This window comes from Schistocerca nitens, chromosome 2, assembly GCF_023898315.1.
Source record: "Schistocerca nitens isolate TAMUIC-IGC-003100 chromosome 2, iqSchNite1.1, whole genome shotgun sequence".
Taxonomy (NCBI): Eukaryota; Metazoa; Arthropoda; class Insecta; order Orthoptera; family Acrididae; genus Schistocerca; species Schistocerca nitens.
In genome coordinates, this window is record NC_064615.1 from 307,578,635 (window position 1) to 307,602,738 (window position 24,104).

Genomic DNA, 24,104 nt, shown 5'->3' on the forward strand with positions numbered 1-24,104 from the left:
TTCGTACGATTTTCTACTTGGATATCCCTGCAGACTGCCTCCAAAAGTTCGTTTCAGTTGCCACCAATTTTTTCAGTAATTGTGTTTAAACTGTCCGTACTTCTGATTCATACGTCATAAGGCTTTTAATAATTCTATTGAAGTTGTTTTTCTTTTACTCCATTTCTGATCTGTTGATCGCATAAAATACCATTTAATGTTATAATAGTAAAATTTTCAGCATTTATTCTAGTCTACTACCTGACGTGATTGTTACTCTTATATGTTTGCATTTTCCAGTATAAATACTTGCCCTCTTCCTTCTTCCAGTGTCAATTCTTGAATTGTGCCTTTTACTACCATGTAGTTTGTTTGATTCATGTTGACCTGAATGTCCTATTTTTAAACACTTCTTTTAATTTCGTGGTGATATATTCAAAACCTTCCTCATCTTATCCCAAAATTAGCTGGTCGTCAGCAAACAGTTGTGTATATATGCTACTACCATTTATTGTGAATCCCATGTTCTTACGATTCCTCTTCCAATTTTCCAACGCTTTCTCTCTACATATTTCATAAAGTGTCTGTGACAGGTTGCATTCCCGATGTGACCCCTTTGTAACATTAAATACAGGTCAGAGAAAGTTTTATAATTTTATTCTTACTGTAGAATTTTCATATACGTTTTGAATTGCTTTCATTACGGGATGATTAATACTAGATGATTTTAAAACCTTCGACAAACTGCATAAATGTAACGTTTACTAGGTCTACAGATACTAATTGAAGAGGCTAATTCCGAATATGTTTCTTTTCAAGTGTTTGTTGCAAAAAAAATATATCGTCTATAGTGAATCTTACAGATCTTAAGCTAGCTTGTTCTTCGGCCTCCATTTCCTTAACTTCTATTTCCCGCGCATTGCCCTTAGCCCTAATATGCGCCAGTTGTACACTGCTGACCATTAAAATTGCTACACCACGAAGATGACGTGCTACAGACGCGAAATTTAACCGACAGGACTAAGATGCTGTGATATGCAAATGATTAGCTTTTCAGAGCATTCACACAAGGTTGGCGCCGGTGGCGACACCTACAACGTGCTGACATCAGGAAAGTTTCCAACCGATTTCTCATACACAACAAGCAGTTGACCGGCGTTGCCTGCTGAAACGTTGTTGTGATGCCTCGTTTAAGGAGGAGAAATGCGTACCATCACGTTTCCGACTTTGATAAATGTCGGATTGTAACCTATCGCGATTACCGTTTATCATATAGCGACATTGCTGCTCGCGTTGGTCGAGATCCAATGACTGTTAGCAGAAAATGAAATCGGTGGGTTCAGGAGGGTAATACGGAACGCCGTGTTGGATCCCAACGGCCTCGTATCACTGGCAGTCGAGATGACAGGCATCTTATCCGCATGGCTGTAACGGATCGTGCAGCCACGTCTCCATCCCTGAGTCAGCAGGTGGGGACGTTTGCAAGAGTACAACCATCTGCACGAACAGTTCGACGACGTTTGCAGCAGCATGGACTGTCAGCTCGGAGACCACGGCTGCGGTTACCCTTGACGCTGCATCACAGACAGGAGCGCCTGCGATGGTGTACTCAACGACGAACCTGTGTGCAAGAATGGCAAAACGTCATTTTTCGGATGAATCCAGGTTCTGTTTACAGCATCATGATGGTCGCATCCGTGTTTGCCGACATCGCGGTGAAGCGTGTATTCGTCATCGTCATACTGGCGTATTACCCGGCGTGATGGTATGGGGTGCCATTGGTTACACGTCTGGGTCACCTCTTGTTCGCATTGACGGCACTTTGAACAGTGGACGTTACATTTCAGATGTGTTACGACCCGTGGCTCTACCCTTCATTCAGCCGGCCAAAGTGGCCATGCGGTTAAAGGCGCTGCAGTCTGGAACCGCAAGACCACTACGGTCGCAGGTTCGAATCCTGCCTCGGGCATGGATGTTTGTGATGTCCTTAGGTTAGTTAGGTTTAACTAGTTCTAAGTTCTAGGGGACTAATGACCTCAGCAGTTGAGTCCCATAGTGCTCAGAGCCATTTGAACCATTTGAACCATTCTACCCTTCATTCGATCCCTGCAAAATCCTACATTTCAGCAGGATAATGCACGGACGCATGTTGCAGGTCCTGTACAGGCCTTTCTGGATACAGAAAATGTTCGACTGCGGCCCTGGCCAGCACATTCTCCAGCTCACCAATTGAAAACGTCTGGTCAATGGTGGCCGAGCAACTGGTTCGTCACAATACGCCAGTCACAACTCTTGATGAACTGTGGTATCGTGTTGAAGCTGCATGAGCAGCTGTAACGGTACGCGCCATCCAAGCTCTATTTGACTCAATGCCCAGGCGTATCAAGGCCGTTATTACGGCCAGAGGTGGTTGCTCTGGGTACTGATTTCCCAGGGTCTATGCACCCAAATTGCGTAAAAATGTAATCACATGTCAGTTCTAGTATAATATATTTGTCCAATGAATACCCGTTTATCATCTGCATTTCTACTTGGTGTAGCAATTTTAATGACCAGTTGTGCATATCTGCGTATTCCTCGTTACTGTAGTGATGAAGTTACGCCCAAAACTCGTGTATCACACCAGTCGTGAGTGGCGCTCTGATTCAAGTGTGTTTTCGTGTCCTTTCTGATTACAACTCAACGTCTCGATAATGTAAATAAGGTCCACACTACGGCCCAGCACAGGGCGTTCACACAGAATCACATCAGTAGTGGCTGCTAGCCGTATACTCAAGTATGTCGCAAACGTTTCGTTTGGAGACCTATGATTAATCAGACTTTTCTGCTTCTAGTATCACTTACTTTCAGTTGTGTGCGATTACGCCATTAATTATGACATACCTTGTACATTACCAATTTCGTGAATCCAAAGTGGAGAACACAGAACAAAAAACCATAAAAGCTGAAGCCCACCATGAGACATCAAACATCAAAATTCAGCAAAGTAAGTTGAACAGTGATGTGGGAGTGAAGATGATTTGTTGGGAATCATTGAGGAAAAATGAGAATGAAAGTTGACGTTTATCTCACATTGAAAATGAGTAACAAAAGCTGACTCAGCAGGGAAAGGAAGTAATATTGTGGTCTACAGCAATGCAGTACATGAAAGTTGGTTGTGATAATACGAATCTGCCTGACTAGAGCACAGGGCACAAAAAGAGTTTCAAAAGGAGTTTCTATAGAGGGAATGGTTACAAATCTTTGGTTTGGAAACATTACATATTGCAGTAGTAATATTTGTACACTCACACCTTACGTCGGTATGATACTGTAAATGTTCTAACAAATTAAATGTATGTCAACACTTTGGATAAAGTGATGTTATTTTAATCGTACCGTATTTCGTGAGCTCTTTGGTCGTTAATAATTGTTGGTTAATAACGCTACCTTCCGCTTTTTTAAACTGTTTCATTTCAGTGTCAGGCCCATCATCAGAAAACTAACTTTCGCAATTACGTCACTGTTCTCATCAGAAGCATACCGTCAGCTCCAGAAACATGTTCCAGTGAACGGTACTTTGTCTTATTGTAGTAAGTATGCTTTTCCTGACGCTCTGTAAGCTGTTGTATTGCAAGCACCAGACGTATTCAAAATAAATCAGTGTGGCTCGTAAAGCATTTTATTACCATTCTTCATGTCACCAACTTCAGTAGGTAACGAAAGATGTAAACTAAAAGTTAGATGCGATCTAATTCTGAACTCCGGCTTAGAGCTAGAATCGTCAGATTTTGGCACCACTCCTTTAGTTCTGTCGGCAATTGAAGCACCTCACTCACCTATGGAGTTCTCGACGGGGTCGTACGCGGCGTTGACGTCCGTCGTCTTGTGGATGATCCACTCGGTCTTGTTGATGGGCTGCCGCAGCTGGCTGAAGGAGTAGTTGGTCAGAAACTTGGTCACGTTGAGCATGCTCTCCAGGTACAAGGTCGGGTTGATCTCCAACTACAAAGGTACATTCGTGGACAAAACATACGGCGAGGCACTAAGAAAATACTATCTCACAATGAGAGAGGTGTGCACACTGGTCGAAGGAAGAAAATGGGACTGCCCACTTTCTGGAAATCCTACACGGAAACCTCAGTGTAGGGCCTGAGAGGAACATTGTTAGTGAAAGTTCATTCTGGTAGCATTCCGCATGGTCTATGGCACGTTTATGACACAGTCTTAGAATTCACCAAATTACTTAATCAGAAAGTTTTCTAGAGTGTATAGGGAAACCATGATGGTTACAGAGTCAGTCCCAGGCAGCTCTCTAGGAATCTCCGTGTGTATGGGATGTGAAAACTGTACGGCCACATCTAAAAATGGCAAAGTTCACGAATGAAAGATGGTAGGGTTCTGACTACAGAAAGACTGGGAATTTATAAGCGTATCCAATACCAATTTTTCCTACTGTATCCAGGGCTACCGTAATGCCCAGACAGAGGATTGGAAATGTTATTCCCCAATTCACCAATCTCTCGAGTGAAAAGTTCTAAGTAAACTTGTCTAAGAGACTGGTGCTCCATGTTCATGTGAACACATAATAAATTAACACTTTGGACCTGACGGTTATGGGACTTTATTAAATAGTGGGCAGACGTGGAGCATCGTGTGTCCAGCTTACGTAAGTAACACCAGTCCCATAGCCTTTCCACACAAAACACTCACCTGCAGTGTACTGGTCAGACTTTCTCTGTCCATTGACCGGACTTGTCACCTGGTTAGCTCAGCAGTAAGGATAAAAAACTTTCATTAAGAAGTTCCTCAGTACTGGAGGTCTAGTGCGATATTTTGAAACCCAGAGTTCAATAGCACATCATTAGACCTCGAGCAGAGGAGGTTAGAACAGCAAACTGGAAAGATGCAGGAATTTGTGGTCAGTGAAAGAGGAGGGGGTGGCGATAGTATTTGTGCTCACGTTTTGAAAATATTGTAATCTAGTAAGGTACTTCATATTTGAAAAAATTTAAATAATATTTTTATCGTTAATTCTTTTGCAGATTCCTTAAATATTTTAAATTTTTCAGCTAAACTTAAGCCATAAATGTAAGTCTCAATAGTAGGTGTGACTTTTCGCAGTCAATGTCATATTCAATGTTTTCAGCTTAAGGCTTAACTTACACATCAGTACCTCTTTAAAACTATGTTGTGAATAAAAATAATTAAGGATATTTGTAATTTTAAATTTTTTGTGGTGGTCATAAAGTACCACCCCTTTGGCAACACACGTTCCTGAGAGTTCGTTGGCAACGCTTAGAGTGTGCTAAAAGGTATTTTCAAGTTCTGGACCCTTGTGTTGAACCAATGGTGGACATAAAGAATGCGCTTTTGTCGACTGACCATTTGAGGGTGTGGGAGGCTGACAAAAGTACCCTAGAAATCACAAGAGAAGACAAAATTCAAAAGCGTGTTACAGCCCATGCCAACAGACAGTTGCAGTTTATCTAATTCTGTGTATCGGCTTCGTACTGCAGCGTCGGTTTTACTCCCCTGCTGATTGCAACATAATGTCGAAGTACAGGAGGCGCGTTACACTGACGCATGAGAAAGACTGAAAAAGCACAAGGTCTCATTTATCAATAAGCACTACATAAACAACACATCGAGCAGCGAGGAATATTTAATTTTGTGTGTGAAATCTTTAAAATCTTGTTTGTTACGATAGACGAAAACGATAAAACCTAAGTGAAGGCGAAGATATTTGTGCTAGAAAGAAAAATCAGTTACTCAGGCTCTGGAAGGAGCTCGCAACGACAGTTAAAGCTACTTTCATCGAATAGTAAGTTATACAGCGGAAAATGAAGAGATTATTACCCAGGGAAGAAGCAGTTGAGCCGATACATAGCAGAGTACGAAAATAGCAGGGAGCGGTAATTTGGATCAATGATAACGAACAACATATACAGCTAATCCGTATTTGAAATGAAGTAGAACAGGAATATGAGCTGTTAATATCGGCAATAGTAGACGCTCAGAAGACTGTTCTTGAACTGCATCTCTTCAGTCCACTTTAGACTGTGAAGCACGTATAGCTAATAGAGGACGACGTCACGCAGAGGAGGTTCCTGTCGCCCTTACATCAGACAGTGGTTGCCAACTAGTGAGAACCATTTATCTGGATATTTTCATTGCCAGGAATTTCTTAAGCTATGTGCTAAGCAGCCCATTAGTAGAAGATAATGTATCTAAGCTGTACTGGATACTACAGCTGCTGTCGAATGTGGACAGGACTAAGCATTTGATTGTGTGCATTGCAACTGACAAGAAGCTACTTGTAACAGTTGACCTAAGACGTCAGGAATTTGGTATCACGTAATATAAATTTAAGAGTTAAGAAACCCTTCCTGAAGGTATTTGTTTGGAGTGGAGCATAGTATGGAAGTAAAATGTGGACCACAGTGAGTTCAGACAAGAAGAGAGTAGAAAGTCTGACATGTGATGCTCTAGAGGACTAACACATGAGGAGGTACTGAATGCAGTTGGGGAGAAAAGAAACTGATGGCACTGTTTGCCTAAAAGAAGGGACACATCCCGAAGCATCAAGGAACCGTAAATATGTAATCGAAGAAAGTGTGGGAAGTAAAAATTGCAGAGGGAGACAAAAGCTTGAATACAGTAAACAAGTTCACTTGTATTAAGACTGTGTTAACTATGCAGAGAGGAAGACTCTTGTAGAGGACTAACTAGGTTGAAGAGCTGCATGAAACTAGTCTTTAGACTGAAGACAACAACGACAACAACATCTAGAACAACATATGTCCACCTCTATGTTGTCTGCATTATCGTTCTACAACAGTACAAAATAAATGTAACTAAAATAATTTGCTAAGCAGACACTGCAGACTCAACTAACTGTAGCAAACACATAAATTAACGTTCATACCTCAAATAATATTCTAATATCAGGAGCTGACAGTGTATGTGCCACAAATTGACAGCTCAAATTAAGTGCCACTAGGCTATTTCTGTGACCAAATTGTCTGTATTATTGTTATATAAAAGGAGAAAACACATGTAACTAAAATAAATTTCTAGCAGGCAAATCAGTATTTGGCTTAAATGAGGCTTTCTTCACCTAACCAAGAACCTTTCTAGGGGTGAAGAAGACAGTGCATCATGTTCTACACTAGAAACATTTTGAATTTACTGAATGGCTAATATACCCACGTTGTTTGCTTGTTCCTACCACTGTTTCAACTTACATTTCAAGGGGAACTTGGCATCAACAATAGTTCTTACCTCATTCGACTGTGCAAGGCATAATCGATCCTCAAATTAAAATTCACAGTGTTACTTCCTGATTTAAATTGTCTGTGCTCTCTGCCAAAATTAAAGTCTCGCTTACTGTCGCTACTGATCTCACTTGCACATTATGCTGCACCTGGCTGCGAGCTGACATCCGAAAGATGTTCGGGTTCACATGCGGTTCCTCTTCGTCGAAATGTCTTGGCTCAAACTCGTCTAGGGGTTGAACCGCACGTGTCGCATTACACGCCCCAAATTAGACACTTGTGATCCTTTTTTTTTAAATTGTCGGGCTGATGGCAAGTTTGCGAAATACAAAGTTAACATATAATAACAGTAATAATAATATGGGGAACCAAATTAACGACCCATAAATGATGTAGGCCACACAGTTGCGATTTGGTTAGAATAATGTTTATTCAGAAAGCAAACTAATAGCGAAAGTGGTTGTATTTAGAGTCACTGTTACACTCGAGCGCATATCCATTTGACACAGTTCGATCACTCGCAATCTCATCGTGAAAAACAAGTTATCTACGCGAAAAGTTAGACACCAGGTGCGCGGCTGCTCACCACTCGAAAGTCCCGCGATACCACATAGCGCGAAATTTTCTAAGTCGTTTCACTTCCTAGCTGCCTAAAGACCGACTGTCCGCTTTCGCGTCTCAATCCGAACTGTACCCTTTGATGTCTCCAGTTGAAAAGCTCGCTTTCGCGTCTGCACCATCACTCCCTCTGCCCTTCTCCGGCCGCGTTTCCCCGCGCGCCGAATATCCTCGCTCAACTGACTAGGGCAGTTCCCTTTCCTGAAGCCGTCCATCTGATTGGCTACAGCGTATTGTACGTCATTTTACATTTTAACCTATTTAAATAATCAAAGCTTGACCACTTTCACGTTCTAAATAATGTAACAATAATATTCATTGTTAAATTCTTTTACATAAAATCAATACAATTTGCTTCTTAACTTTGAATGTCACGGCCAGTAGCCTTGGACTAATGTGCTTTCTGATAAATAAATAAAGAACTAAAGTAACTATTATGCACTAAACTTCACAACAAATATTCTATTCCCTAATGATTCAATAAGATGTCATACTCTCATCGTTCAATGTGTTTCGTGTAGAGGAAATGATGAGCTGATGCTTAACTGTAAGTACTTTTAATTTAAATTTGCTATATCTTTTAAACAAATAAATTATACAGTTGATATTTACAACGTTTGTCATTTTAATGATGCACTTCTATATGAAATGTCGATCATTAAGATCAACCAAAGCGTTCAGATTTTAGCACTCAGGTCTTTGTTACAAAACCTGTTAATTTCACTTTAACAGTAAATCCTAAACTATTATAGAAATGATCAATATTTAAGTTTTATTGGAATCACCACGAAAATTTATGGAGGATGTCAGATTAAAGTTGCTGTAGCTTGATTCCCTGCATTACTATAGAATTAAATAGTTTTCATAAATGTTTCACTTTATGGCCGATCTTAGATCCGCCGTATTTAACGCTTCTACGTCTCCTCGGCCACAAGCGCCGTCTACTGGATTTGCCTATGACGTAGGTTCTCGTCTGTCTCACTCGCACACTACAATGCTTATACCTCAACAGGCAATAGACGCCTGTGAGTTTCCCCGTCTCGTGGTGAATCTGCGCCCTTTGTGGCATGCAGTCCTGGACGACAGGGTTCGTTTCACAATTCCTGTAGGCTTTCTCTTTCGGCCATATAATTAAATGAGAGCGCCATGCTCGTTAAATCACATGGCGTTGTCAGCAGTTTGATCTTTGTTCACCCTTTGGTGATAGGCACAGGGAAACCAAAAATTAAATATTCTCTAGTATATACTTTCTTCATTATTGTTCTATGTCAGTTCAGATACATTTGGCTCACTTATTGGCACTACAGTTGTAACATAGGGGTTAATTTACACTTTGCATCGGTAACTGTTCGGTCTTTGTTCCACACCTCACCGAAGGCTCAAGTGACCACTAAATGAAATATAATAATGCTATACTCACATCTATACTCTCTGCATTATTCATCATAATTCACGTGACTCGCTTATTGACACTATTGGTTTAACTTACAAGTTAAGCTGCACTTGATTTCCACGATAGTTCGGTCTTCCTACTCACCTTGGTGAAAGATACAAAGGACCCTAAAATTAAATATGGCACTGCTACTCACACACTTTATAAACAATATCAAATACTTCTGATATAATTGCAACTAATGTGCATAGGTGGTTTGGCAATTCGACTTACCCGGATCTTGTCGAAATTTGACACGCTTGAAGACTGCATCATGTAATTCCTTGAAAATACAAGTCTCGACTTTTCAGAGAGGTTGCACATGCATTTATGTCGCCTCCGTGAAATATGACACTCTTGGAGATTGCATCAATGCACATGCAGAGACACCAGCAATTGCATTGTTCACAAAGACATTGCTTTTTCCTTGGTAGTCTTGTTGGACACAGAAGACTAAATGTGATGCTAGGTAATCACATATCTCATTTTTATTAAAAATTCCAGCAAATTCTTGCATTACAACCATATAAAGCAACTAAAACTGTGTACCTAATTTTGCTGCAGTATCCCAGGCAGTTAATTTTAGGGAACTTACTACACAGGAAATTAATAAATATAAATGTCAAATACACTGCACATTTGCTTCATCAATATTACAGACTGTCCTCCTTCCTAACTATTCCTGGCAGTCCACAAGCACACAGTTGCCTCCCACCCTCCTCCCTGACAGCTACCTGATACACGTACAGTGTGGGGCGCCGGGTGGAAAATTAATTGCATTATTTCTATTTGTTACCGATCTCAGCACAGGCTCTCAACTACAATGTTGGCAACCAGAAAGTGATTAGCAAAAACGTGATGCCTGTGATTAGAGTTCACTGTGCCCACACTGATGGAGAATAAAAGTTGTTGATTATTGAAGTTCATTACTCTGAGGATTTAGGATGATGTCTGGGATTTATAGAAAATGCAGTTTACTATAATAATTTTCACTGTATTGTGAAAACGATAAAGCGTAAAATTTCAGACAAATGATTACCCATATCAGCTATTGCACTATCGGAGCTGTTCAGAGTCTATTGCACGGATCCTATTGTCCCTAGATAACGAACTTGTTCAATAATCGTTATCGATGTAAATGTTCAAAGTGAATGCTCGGCAAAATTTGATGTTAATACCCATCAAACGCCACGCTAGTAATGGCAGAAAATTTGCCCTGCAGCGACACGTGAAAATATGACATGCGCAAACAGAGATTAAATCACTGGATTCGTTCCGTTATTAACTCTTTATCCCAAAGCGAACTCATTGTTAAGTGCATACTGAGTTACGTAATAGGGCCTCCAAGGCTGTTCCTGTCAACTGTACCAACGCGACGCGGCTTGCGACACGGAGTGCGTTCTGATATGAATCTAGAAGAGAACTGGGGCCTTTAACTCGCATGCTCTTTTTTATATAGCCACGGTGCGGACCGCTGAAGGCGCAGCCGACAAAATTTGCCTTCCTGACTAGCCGCTGGGCTAACAAAACACCACTTCAAGTTAATAAATAATTAATTGCTTAATTCGCTGAAGGCCAATGAAGCTCTCGATTTAATTGTGCGATCAGCACTCAGTTAAGTATCTAGAATAAATTTGTAATGTGGCTCGGTTAAATACTTTTGGCGAGAGAATTATTTTAGTCGCACTGCACGCAATAGATGGGCTCTGAACTTGCCATTTGGAGAGATGCTACAGCTATAGTTTTATAGCTACCTTTTGGAAACTTCTCAAATCTTTGTTATTATAGCGTATCTCCATTCTACCTAAATCTAAACATCCTAGCTTTATCTAATCACTTACTTAATCTATCTTGCTTCCGAACTTTTAGGACACAAAAACATAAAATCATGAATTTCAACCAAACTATCACTTTATGAGATCCATTATGCAGTGCCCATTAAATTACAATGAAAAAGGAATCCAAATATAAATTTTGAAGTTTCTAGCTCCTTCCTGTTGCGCCGATGATTTTTAGATAAAACGTCCAAATTTCGAAAAAGTTACTAAACTGAAACTTAACACATTATCATTTTAGCATCATTCCTGACATGCTATTAACTTTTCAGATTGTTTATGTTATTTTTAAGGCATTGTGCAACATTCGTGACGTCATAGCTAGTTACAGCGGAATAGGCTGGCACACAATGGAAAGCATATGAATTCTATATGGCGTGAGTAGGCTGCTTCCCTGTATCAGCCCACACCTTTTTAATAGGACAAATAAGACATGTGTAGTGTTCAGTGCATCAGCAAGTCTCGAATTATCGAACACTTCGACGACCAAACATATGTACAAATCTCAGCACAAATCACCAGTTACGTAACAAGGTCACCTCCCATTATGTCTCTTAAATTTAGAAAAGGTCTCAACTCATCCAACAGTTGTCTGGATGAGCATACCTACACGTCTTAGCATAGTCTGCCTGACATCACATGCATTTGCTCCACCGCCCAACCCGCCTCACACTCCTCGCCACATCCAAGTGATATCAGTGGTACTATGCTAACGTAAGTCTGTGTGCTTAGCTGGCGAGGTGCCAGAAGACTGAGAACTCGATGACACCTTCAAACTTGCACTTGTCTTACTTCTCATATTAAAGACAAGTGAGCAGCTTGTAAAGGGTGCCCATAAAGTAAGTACCCATTTTGTGGAAAATGTTCATGTGGGTTATATCTGTTCCAGGTACCTTGAAGAGACAGCACAATGTTAACAGTTGCCGAAATAATCACAATTCTGGAACATCGTTTACGTGGCGAAACCAATGCTGAGGTCCAGAGGCTGTTTGAGAGAAAGTATCGAAAGGATGCCCCTACAAGACTTGCCACTCGGAAGCTCGTTAACAAATTCCGGCGTATAGGATCTGTAGCTGATGAGAGGTCAGCCCACAATCTGTACAGCGTGTGAGGGAAGCTATCGAAAGAAGTCGAACGGCATCTACCTGCCGGCTGAGTTGTGAGCTATCCATGCCGAAATCCACAGTGGGAAAAATGCACCCTTAAAAAGAAGGCATATCATATCTATGTGCTTCACCAGCTAGAGGATGAAGACGATGCGGCACAAGTAGCCATGTGTCATCATCTGTTGAAGGCTGTAGCTGAGGAGGACCTGATGAATAATGTTATGTTCAGCGACGAGGCAACATTTCATGTCTGCGGCGTCGTCAACAGGCACAGTTGCCAGATCTGGGCAGAGGAGCAACCCCCTGAATTCACTGAGTGGCAAAGGGATGTGTGGCTTGGTCTCATGAAAAATAAGATCTATAGGCCGTTTATGTTTGCTGGAAGCAACCTACTTGGACATGTTGCAGTTGTTCTTGGAGCCACAGTTGCAACAGGATGGCATCCTTGCCTCTGTCATGTATCAACAAGATGGAGCACCACCCCACTATGCAAACATTGTTTGGCACTACCTGAACGAGTCCTTTCCTAACAGGTAGATGGCAAGAGCTGCAGGTCGCATGTGGGCTCCTCGCTCCCTGGATCTCACTCCCGTGAACTTTTTTGCGTGGGTTTCATCAAGAGCTGAGTTTATGCTACCAGGTTGCCACATTTGAATAAACTGAAACGGCGAATACGAGATGCACGCTTGCTAATAACCCCTCAAATGTTACAGCGCGTATTCCACGCAACCACAAGACGATGGGAACAGTGTGTTGCGAATGAAGGTAGACATGTTGAACAGTATTACCTACTCTTTATTTTGTTGTAGCATATCTGGAAAATGAATAGGGATACTCACATTATGGGCACCCTATGTCTGAAGTTGATGGCAGATGGTGGAGGAGGCAGCTGTGTACTAGTGGCCTGCCAAAATTAATTAGAAAACTGTGTGTCAGTAATATTAAGGAGGGAAGTGTGTGATGTCTTTAACAGTTATCTACGTGGTAAATTGTCCATAATGAGCTGCCAGTATACGGTAGCAATTTTATGAAGATAACTCTTATATTCAATGTAAGGTCTTGCAGGGATTATTACCAAATGAGATCTATGATTAGGTAATTTCAACCCATGACTTCTGTGTGCAAGAAGACTATCAAGGAAAGAGGAATGTGGTTGTGAACAAAAGACATGCTGATATCTGTGCATGTGCACTGATCCAATCTCCAAGTGTGTCGTTTTCCATTGGGCTGATACAGATGAAGTGTTATTTCTCACACAAGTCTACACTTGCGCATGCAAAGAATAGCTGATGAAACCTCGAAGGCTGTCTTATTACGCTGCGTGCACTCAAATGAATCTGCGCTTTCCCAGACAAGTCGAGACTGCCACATTGAAGGAATAGATGATGCAATCTCCAAATGTGCCAATTTCTCCAACACTGGAGTGAGTCAAAGTATGAGACGAACTCTGTAAGTCATTTTTAATAATATTAAAATTTTTGTATTAATTTTTCAGGTGAACTTAGCGTGTAAGTTACATCAATAGTGCTAATAGATAAGCTACAGTTGTTTTGTACTGATATAGAAAAGTAATAATTGCAGCTTAGATGTGGACAATACATTTTCATATTTAAATTGAAAGTCCATTCAGTATTGTGCCAAGAGTGAACTAAGGAGAGTTTAACATCTATGTTACAACAGTGGTGCTGATAAGGGAGCCATGTGTGTACGTACTGGTACAGAACCATAATACAACAACTAAGATGCGGAAATACTTAATTTGAGGGTTCATTGTGACTTACAGCATGTGGGGGTACAAGGATCGATATTGGCGATGTAATGGCAGCTTAATGTGTAAGTTAAATCAACAGTGCCAATAAGCAAGTCATGTGTATTTTGATAAATAATTTTTACAATTTAGCTGTGGAAATAACACTGTGATATGAAACTTCCTGGCAGATTAAAACTGTGTACCCGACCGAGACTCGAACTCGGGACCTTTGCCTTTCGCGGGCAAGTGCTCTACCAACTGAGCTAACGAAGCACGACTCACGCCCGGTACTCACAGCTTTACTTCTGCCAGTACCTGGTCTCCTACCTTCCAAACTTTACAGAAGCTCTCCTTTGTTTCAGGAGTGCTAGTTCTGCAAGGTTCGCAGGAGAGCTTCTGTAAAGTTTGGAAGGTACTGGCAGAAGTAAAGCTGTGAGTACCGGGCATGAGTCGTGCTTCGGTAGCTCAGTTGGTAGAGCACTTGCCCGCGAAAGGCATAGGTACCGAGTTCGAGTCTCGGTCGGGCACACAGTTTTAATCCGCCAGGAAGTTTCATATCAGCGCACACTCCGCTGCAGAGTGAAATTCTCATTCTGGAAACATCCCTCAGGCTGTGGCTAAGCCATGTCTCCGCAATATCCTTTCTTTCAGGAGTGCTAGTTCTGCAAGGTTCGCAGGAGAGCTTCTGTAAAGTTTGGAAGGTAGGAGACCAGGTACTGGCAGAAGTACAGCTGTGAGTACCTGGCGTGAGTCGTGCTTCGGTAGCTCAGTTGGTAGAGCACTTACCCGCGAAAGGCAAAGGTCCCGAGTTCGAGTCTCGGTTGGGCACACGGTTTTAATCTGCCAGGAAGTTTCATATCAGCGCACACTCCGCTGCAGAGTGAAATTCTCATCCTGGAACACTGTGATAAATATTTTGAGGATTCGTTTTGTCCTGTGTCTATACGAAATTGGTACTACTGTTGACTCCAAATGTTCATTAATGTGTAAATTACTGCAATAACGCCAATAAGCCACCCAAGGTTCCATGATTGCTCTGCTGTCCAGTTAGTAACATATCCTACAAGGTCCTAGTGTATAACGTGACTGATTCCTTTCTTCGCATCTAAAATTGCCTCATTTGTGCTTAGGGGAACTTCTGGCTTGCTTAGCATATTACTTTAGCAACATGTGTTTTTGTTGTTACAGAACGTTAATATAAACAAACTAGGATGTGGTAATAGTATTGCGGCATTCAGTATCAGGGTCCATTGTGCCTAATAGCCAATTGGGCTTACATACTGAACTTTACCTATCCCCAAGAAGGTTACAGAGAAAGGTATGGTCACATTTGGAGTGTATAATTATTGGCAGTTGGTAAAACGTAGGTTATGATTGGCTGTTTCATTATGTTGTTTCTGGGTGGTCTGTGTGTATGTGTGTGTGTGTGTTTTCTGCTGATGAAATTGTGTAACTGCTGACTAGGTAGTGGGTATTGGGTACATACGGGTTAGTTTTATTTTTTTATTGCCAGTAAAATACTGGGCTATCATTGGCGAACAAGGGAGGGAAGGGGTGGGGAAGGGGAAGCGTCCAAGGTTTGGAGGGCATAAGATGCGAGGCGAACTAACAGTTTAATAAGTCACGGCTACAAAATACTAACGCGAATGGAAAAGCTAGTGGAAGCCGACCTCGGAGAAGATCAGTTTGGATTCCGTAGAAATATTGGAACACGTGAGGCAATACTGACCCTACGACTTATCTTAGAAGCTAGATTAAGGAAAGGCAAACCTACGTTTCTAGCATTTGTAGACTGAAAGCTTTAGACAACGTCGACTCGCACACTCTCTTTCAAATTCTGAAGGTGTCAGGGGTGAAATACAAGAAGTGAAAGGCTATTTACAATTTGTACAGAAACCGGATGGCAGTTATAAGAGTCGAGGGGCATGAAAGGGAAGCGGTGGCTGGGAAGAGAGTGAGACAGGGCTGTAGCCTCTCCCCGATGTTATTCAATCTGTATATTGAGCAAGCAGCGAAGGAAACAAAAGAAAATTTCGGAGCAGGTATTAAAATCCATGGAGAAGAAATAAAAGCTTTGAGCTTCGCCGATGAGATTGTAATTCTGTCAGAGACAGCAAAGGACTTGGAAGAACGGTTGAACGAAATGGATAGTGTCTTGAAAGGAGGATATAAGATGAACATCAACAAAAGCAAAACGAGGCTAATGGAATGTAGTCGAATTAAGTCGGGTGATGCTGAGGGAATTAGATTACGAAATGGTACTTAAAGTATTGACGAAGTTTTGCTATTTGGGGAGCAAAATAACTGATGATGGTCGAAGTAGCGAGGATATAAAGTGTAGACCGGCAATGGCAACGATAGCGTCTCTGAAGAGAAATTTGTTAACGTCAAGCATAGATAGTGTCAGGAAGTCGTTTCTGAAAGTGTTTGTATGGAGCGTAGCCATGTATGGAAGTGAAACATGGACGATAAATAGTTTGGACAAGAAGAGAATTGAAGCTTTCGAAATGTGGTGCTACAGAAGAGTGCTGAAGATTAGATAGATAGATCACATAACTAATGAGGAGGTATTGAATAGGATTGAGAAGAAGTTGGTAGCACAACTAGAAGAAGGGATCGGTTGGTAGGACATGTTTTGAGGCATCAAGGGATCACCAATTTAGTATTGGAGGCCAGCGTGGAGGGTAAAAACCGTAAAGGGAGACCAAGAGAGGAATACACTAAGCATATTCAGAAGGATGTAGGTTGCAGTAGGTACTGCGAGATGAAGAAGCTTGCACAGGATGGAGGGCTGCATCAAACCAGTCTCAGGACTGAAGACCAAAACAACAGCAAAGATGCGAGGGAGGAGAGGATGGAAGCCGTTCAGAGATCGAAATTTCTTGATGTCGGTGCCTGAGACTAAACTAGCAGAATAAGATGGCAGCCAGCTGCACCACCGCCCAACAGAGGCTTTCTTGCTGTGGTGGCGGAGAACTGCCGTGCCACCAAGCGGTGACTGCTTCAACTCAACGTAATTTCACGTGCGCCCCCTCCTCTAAGCAGACCACCCAATATTCAAAGGTCAAATGTGTCCTTGTAAGTACACTGCTCTCCTGCGAATATCACGAAATTTCAAACTTCCGTTCGTTGTGAAAGCACAATGAATCGGAAACTGGAGAAGATGTGGTGATGCACAAGGGAATAACGGCATCACGTAATTGAAGATGTTGGAACCCATACAGAAGGAATTCAATGTTTTAGAATTTGACACCTGTTTTTCGGCCGTCACACTGCAGAGAAGATTTTGCCAGCCACACATACAAGCTCCCGAAATGCCGGCGTCTTTCGTAAATGACACTGACGGTTTGAAAAAAATAGAATGTTTATTCAAAGTAAAAGTGCTTGCCAGCAGTGTCAATCAGCACAAAACCGTGCGAAAATATTCTTGTATAACTCGTCAAGTAGTGAAAATATTTTCACTGCATGACAAGTTTTATAAGAGACATAGTAATAAAATTAATAGGTTGGTCAGAAAGTAATGTAGCTAATTTGATAGCTGAGAAAAAAACGGTGTGTAGACAAATGAAAATGACATGCGTTGCAGAAGCAGAGATATTAGTCACCCAAAAAAAGACACTGTAATTAAATACGGAGGAATGGTAAACTTGTAGCAACCCATAATTGTAACTTAAAACATAAGAATAACAATAAGCGATGAAATGTAGTACTTGGGTCGTAGCTACTGAACACGGTGACAGTACAAAAGTACTACATTTTGCTGTAGCGAAAGACGTAATTATTGATAGAGACCCAAGCAAATCATTTCAAGCCACCCTTAAGAAAAAATTGACAGGGCACTGTTTTTGTTACTTCCACATAAGAAACCAAGGCTAATTAGGTTGAATCCCCAACTACCACCAGTCAGTGTCCTAATAAAACTCCACAAAAAGAGCAAAAGTATGCGTATTGTTATTGATATAAGAGTGGCTCAAATGTAACAGTTAAATAGATTTTGTATAAAAGAAACTATCGAGGTCATTCATATTTCCAATTAACTATAACTCATAAAGCAGTGATCTTTTGCGAGTGAAACTAAAGTTATGATGATCAATGAAGGCGTACTACTAGCATCATTTGTCGTAGTAAATCGATAGACTAATGTGCCAATAGATGTAACTTTTAAAGTAATGAGAAGAAAATTTAAAATGCAATGGCAGCATGGGTGTGAGTGAAGTAATAGAATTAGTGTGAACTAATAGAATTAATAGAATAATTAATAGAAAACTAATAGAATTAGTGTGAATAATAGAATTTATGGAACTATTGGAATTCAGCCTAAGTTTTAATTACTTTGAATCTGATTAGAAAGTGAACCAGCCGACGCATGATTTGGCAATCTATTGCCTCTCTGGATTATTAGCGGACGTATTCTTCAATAATATATAGAGAGAGAGGTGCTTCAGAACATACAAGATACCTTTATAGTAATAAAAGTTAAGGAGGAGGATCTGCATCCCCTGCGCATAACTTTTATTCCGCAGCATCTCAGTATTAAACACACTTCAGCGAAGAAGTACGAAAGGAAAACTAACATCTTGGACTTAACAGTAAGAAGAGAAGAAAATAAGTTGAAATTTTCAATTTATCTTAAGCCAATACACTCAGATTCAGTAATAAGGTACGACTCCAACCACCCACCACAACATAAAAAGACGTATTTCTCAACTGTGGCAGCAGGTTTTTTTCCCACGGCACGAGCCTTGGCACTTTTTTCCCTCTGCTCTTCAAAATGCTACCCTCATTGGCGTTTCGTCCACTATCACCTGATGGACCGTGTTAGTGCGTAGTCTTACCCAGACGTACGGATAACATCACAGCCCAGCATCCTGTGATCCACTTACTAGATAACTAACATGTTGACGGAGGTGACATTAGAACTTTTGGTCTGGTCACCACGTTGGTGCGGGCGTGGAGGGGTCCCATCTCACTTACGTTAGCTCCAGATATCAGAAGGGGGTCGTGTTTTCTAGAGAATGTGTGAGTGTGTATGCTAACGTGTTTTTACTGTTAAAGCCTAATTCTATATTGATTTTACGGAACGTTTGCGCGACTCTGTAAGAGATAGGACCTAATTGCTTTAATTCCGGGAAAGAGTAATTTCGTGCACTAAATTGGACTTCTTTTTGAGAATTTTACTATAAATGTTATCAATAATCTCACGTTTGTATCCATTTTTACCGCTATATATTTTAGCATGCTCTTTTCTTTTTCGATTTCAGCATTTTCTAACGGAATTTTAGTCATTCGGCTAACCACGCTGTCAAAGAAAGAGGTTTTGTATCTATTGAAATGCATAGAACCGATTGATATAATAGCATCAGAAGTTGTAGTTTTTCTAAAAATGTCGAAACAATGCCTGCCATTCATATTTTTTACAGTTATATCTAGACGATCAGTTCTGTCCTACTTTGTTGCTCATATGTGAACACTATTTTATAATGGAGGTTATTGAAATTACTTAACAGTTTAGCTAACCTATTATTCCTTTCTTTGCATGATATGATGGTGTCGTCTACGTATCGAAAGTAGTAAAGGATTAAGTCATTTAGCTCTGGGCGTTGTGTAAAGGCCAAAATTTCAATGTGGTTCAAAAAGATATTAGATAGTGTCCCTGATAAGCAACGTCCCATGGCTAACCCGTCTTGTTGTTGGAAGATCTCACTCTAGAATTGAAAGTAATTGTAAGAGAGAACCAACTTGAGCTACTGGATGAACTCTTCAATTTCTCTTACTGACATTCGTTTAGACTTGAGGAAATTCTTCTTGACAATGTTAACAGTTTCTGTAATAGGTACATTGGTGTACAAATTAGTAACGTCCAGGCATACCCATTTATAACCTTCGGGAATTTTTATGTCTTTGCTTCTGTCTACTAAATAATATGTGTTCTTCGCAGAGAAGCATTTCTCTAAACTATAATTAGTGACCAAGATTTCATTTAGTTTAGCACATAACCTATAGGCAGTGGTACCAATATAGCTAACAATAGGTCTAATAGGAACATTCTCTTTATTTATTTTAGGTCGTCCTCTTAGTGTTGGGGCATGGGGGTTCATGATTTTAAAGGTTTTGGACGTTCTATCATCAAATAAAACGAAAGACTCTTGTACATTACGTTTGATCTCTTTGGCAAAATATTTAGTGGGGTCGTGATTCATCTTATAAATGCCATTCTTCCCGAAAAATTCATTTACTTTACTAACGTAGTACAAAATTTTTCACGACCTACTACTCTGATTTCAAGAACATTAATAGTCCCTGGACACGTTAGCCTCCCCATAGCTTGATTTGTAATGGGTCGTTCTCACTAGAGTTCCACTAGAAACGAATGTACTATTATCGATTCTTACCAGCAACGCTTCCTATAACCTTTGACTCTATGGTTTCATCTTTGACCACACGTCGATGTTTGCAAACCGCCCCAGTCTGTGTCGCCTGCGCACCATGAGCTGTTGCATAACGGTATATCGGGCATAAAACGTAGTGTGTTGATGTCTTCTTGAAATTCCATCATTTAACCCACTGATTTGTATTTTAGATTTGATTCACGGGTCCAGTTGTATGGCTCCTTCCGTGTATAGCGATTTTATTACTATGACGTATGATGAGTGATATATTTTACTCTATAACACCCAAATTATGATCCTTCTCGATTATGCATAATATTGTAGTAATATATTAGAGAAGTGCTTGAAAGGTTATAGATAGCGTGAGAATTAGATTCTAGTGTATAAATATCTCACCCAATACAAAAAAAATTGTGATTCTTCATAAAGGTTTTTCATAATGTTTACTGTGCCCAAATACTTCCGACACCTCTCTGGCATATTGGGCAGCAAGGTGACGCAATATTTGCATTTCGTCTGTCAACCTCTTCCTATATGGATCGCAGTAGATGTGTGTATTAACTTTTAATATCACGGCAACGCCTGATGTAGATATAAGTGATAGGATGGACAATACTTAGTAGTTTACACTAAGGTGTAGGTAGTCATCGACACCTATGTTACGGGGTTGTTATCGGAAGCTCATATATTTTATATCTTTAGTTTTGACTCGTATATGTTGAGTATTTGTGCTTGGTTCGCATCAGATTTTTATTATTTGAACTTAATCTAACCACTGTGTCCCCGTAGAATTGGCCTCTGATACATTTGAGCCCAGTGAGTCTTTACACCTATATGGTAACGTCGGAGATGTCTTAGACTTACTTCTGATAACATTTTCCTGTTAGTTGTTCGTATAAACTTACTACACTTAAGTTATAAGGGGGCGTCTACCACAGTGAGTATGTGGTTAGCTGGTACTTAGGATGGATGATACAGTTTACAACACAGCGCTATAGGTGTAACCCTGTCAAGATTTAATGATATCATTATGCATAAAAAGGCAGTGACTTATATTTTTAACTTGTTGGTCCAGGTCATCAGTGGTATACCAGCAAAATTATACTCTCATAGATATTGTTAGGTCAATGTTGCCATGCATCTTCAAATGAGATACCTACAATACTTGAATACTGATGATCAGAAGGTCTCTAATATTGTACTTTGGAATTTTGCGTACTATACTTGGATGCTATTTTGATATTTGCCAATATGTCACATTTGGGTCAATACATTTTTTCCTCTCCTGTGGAGGTTGTCCACTTTCATAACTTGCAAATGTGTTCAACATAATTTTCTAACCCCTTTGGATTATTGTACTGTTTATCTGTCGTTGCACTCTTGAATTGCCAATTAACCAATTTTTACTTGATGTAACATTGCATTTCCTTGACATTTAGCTGATGGGTATAAATTCGTTATTGTTTGATTTTAGCTAGTCAAATATTTTGAAAAGGTTTTAGGTACTGTGACATTTAGACCCATGCAGACAGTTCCCAACACACTAAGGTCATTAGACAGAATATGACACTGGATGATGTACTTAAGATCCTACACTCGGCCTTAATGCAACCTTGAGAGTGGTTTGACATGGTTATAGGCGGTATCCTTAATCAGGGATGGTATACCTTTCATTTAGAGGTTTATCTTCGGACTTATAGGTGGCCTTCTATATTTTTCTTTTTCTCCTTTTTATTCGTTCGATTCCACTTGGAATAAAGCTACATAATTGTATAGGACTTATATGTAGGGAGGTAGACATTTTTTGATATACAGAGATCGAGAATCTTCATTGTCACTATGACTATATGAGGCAGCTACTGTCATTGCATTAATCCAATCAGTATAGTGCGAGGGGGTCTTACATAGGGGTTCTAATGTAGTGCCCACGGGACCAGTTGTCTGATTTTTATAGTACGATTGTATTGGTTTAATTCGTGAATGCAATTGGGTTTTAAGACAAACTTTTTTATGCTTATCGTTAATATTACGGCAGCTATTTATCGTACCACACAACACGACCTACGCTACACATATGTAACTTATGTATCCTGACATGGTTATGTCACACTTTATTGTATTTTATTTTATTATTTATTTATATCAGTTAATTATTTAAAAAATATTCTTCCGGTGGGCATATGATTGAATGCAGTACATTTGATTGTTGTGTTGCATGGCCTATTACAATTGTGTGGTACGGATTTACGAATAATAGCGTATACATATGTTCATCTATTATGCTATATTCGAGTAAAACAGTGAAAACTATTAACATGACAGTGGCAGTAACATATTTGCCCTAATATCACATGTACTTTTAATTATATACAATATGTTCTTTTGAGCCACTTATATAGTTAACATGATACCTGTCAATTGTTAACGTATTTCTATACTTTTAGAATAGTACATTTGTTCCACTCGTTGTACAGGGGCCTGAAGATGGCATCAATGTAATGGCGAAACGGGTAGCACATAACAGGTTCATAAAATAAATTTCTACAATACATACGGCTGTTGGTAAATTATTGCATCAATAAATTTAGTGGATTACTCCTATTGCCTTTCTTGAATTTAGGCGTGACCTGTACAGCTCTCCAGTCTCTGGGTACGGATCTTTCGTCGAGCGAGTGGTTGTGTATGATTGTTACGTATAGAGCCATTGCATCAGCAGACTCTGAAACCTACCTAAATGGTATACAATCTGGACCTGAAGCCTTGCTTTTATTAAGTAATTCCAGTTGGTTCACGACTCTGATAATATCTACTTCTAAGTTAATGATGTTGACAGCTGTTCTTGATTTGAATTCTGAATTATTTGCTTCGCCTTCTTTGATGAAGGAATTTCGGAAGACTGTTTAGTAACTCTGCTTTAGCAGTGCAGTCATTGATAGCATTTCCACTGCTATCGCGGAGAGAGGGCATTATGTCTTACCGCTAGCATACGACGAGAATCTCTTTGGATTTTCTGCTGTGTTTCCAGACAACGTTTCGTTGTGAAAACGTTATAAGCATGCATTGAAGTCCGAGCTAAATTAGGTGCTTTTGTAAAATATCACCAACCTTGGAGCTTTCGCGTTCGTTTAAATTTAGCATGGTTATTTCGTTGTTTTTGCAAGAGTCTACGGACCTGTTTTATGAAAAGCCTACCCGTCCCCTTTCTCACCAGACAGTCAGGGTATGGTATTAACTTGATACATAAATGTGAAGGAAACAAAAGAAAAATTTGGAGTAGGTATTAAAATCAATGGAGAAGAAATAAAAACTTTGAGGTTCGCCGATGACATTGTAATTCTGTCAGAGACAGCAAAGGACTTGGAAGAGCAGTTGAACGGAATGGATGGTGTCTTGAAGGGAGGATATAAGATGAACATCAACAAAAGCAAAACGAGGATAATGGAATGTAGTCGAAGTAAGTCGGGTGATGTTGAGGGTATTAGATTAGGAAATGAGACACTTAAAGTAGTAAAGGAGTTTTGCTATTTGGGGAGCAAAATAACCGATGATGGTCGAAGTAGAGAGGATATAAAATGTAGACTGGCAATGTCAAGGAAAGCGTTTCTGAAGAAGAGAAATTTGTTAACATCGAGTATAGATTTAAGTGTCAGGAAGTCTTTTCTGAAAGTATTTGTATGGAGTGTAGCCATGTATGGAAGTGAAACATGGACGATAAATAGTTTGGACAAGAAGAGAATAG

General features: G+C 40.2%; 1 protein-coding gene across 3 annotated transcripts in view; it reads right to left on the bottom strand.

Moving 5' to 3' along the window:
- The window catches only part of LOC126236074 (neprilysin-2-like), a 213,838-nt gene that overhangs the window by 39,135 nt on the left and 150,599 nt on the right, over window positions 1–24,104 (bottom strand). For all 3 annotated transcript variants that reach the window (XM_049945133.1, XM_049945132.1, XM_049945134.1), the window contains exon 11: window positions 3,798–3,963. In XM_049945133.1, the coding sequence (XP_049801090.1) occupies window positions 3,798–3,963 (166 nt within the window). The remainder of the gene's footprint in view (window positions 1–3,797; window positions 3,964–24,104) is intronic.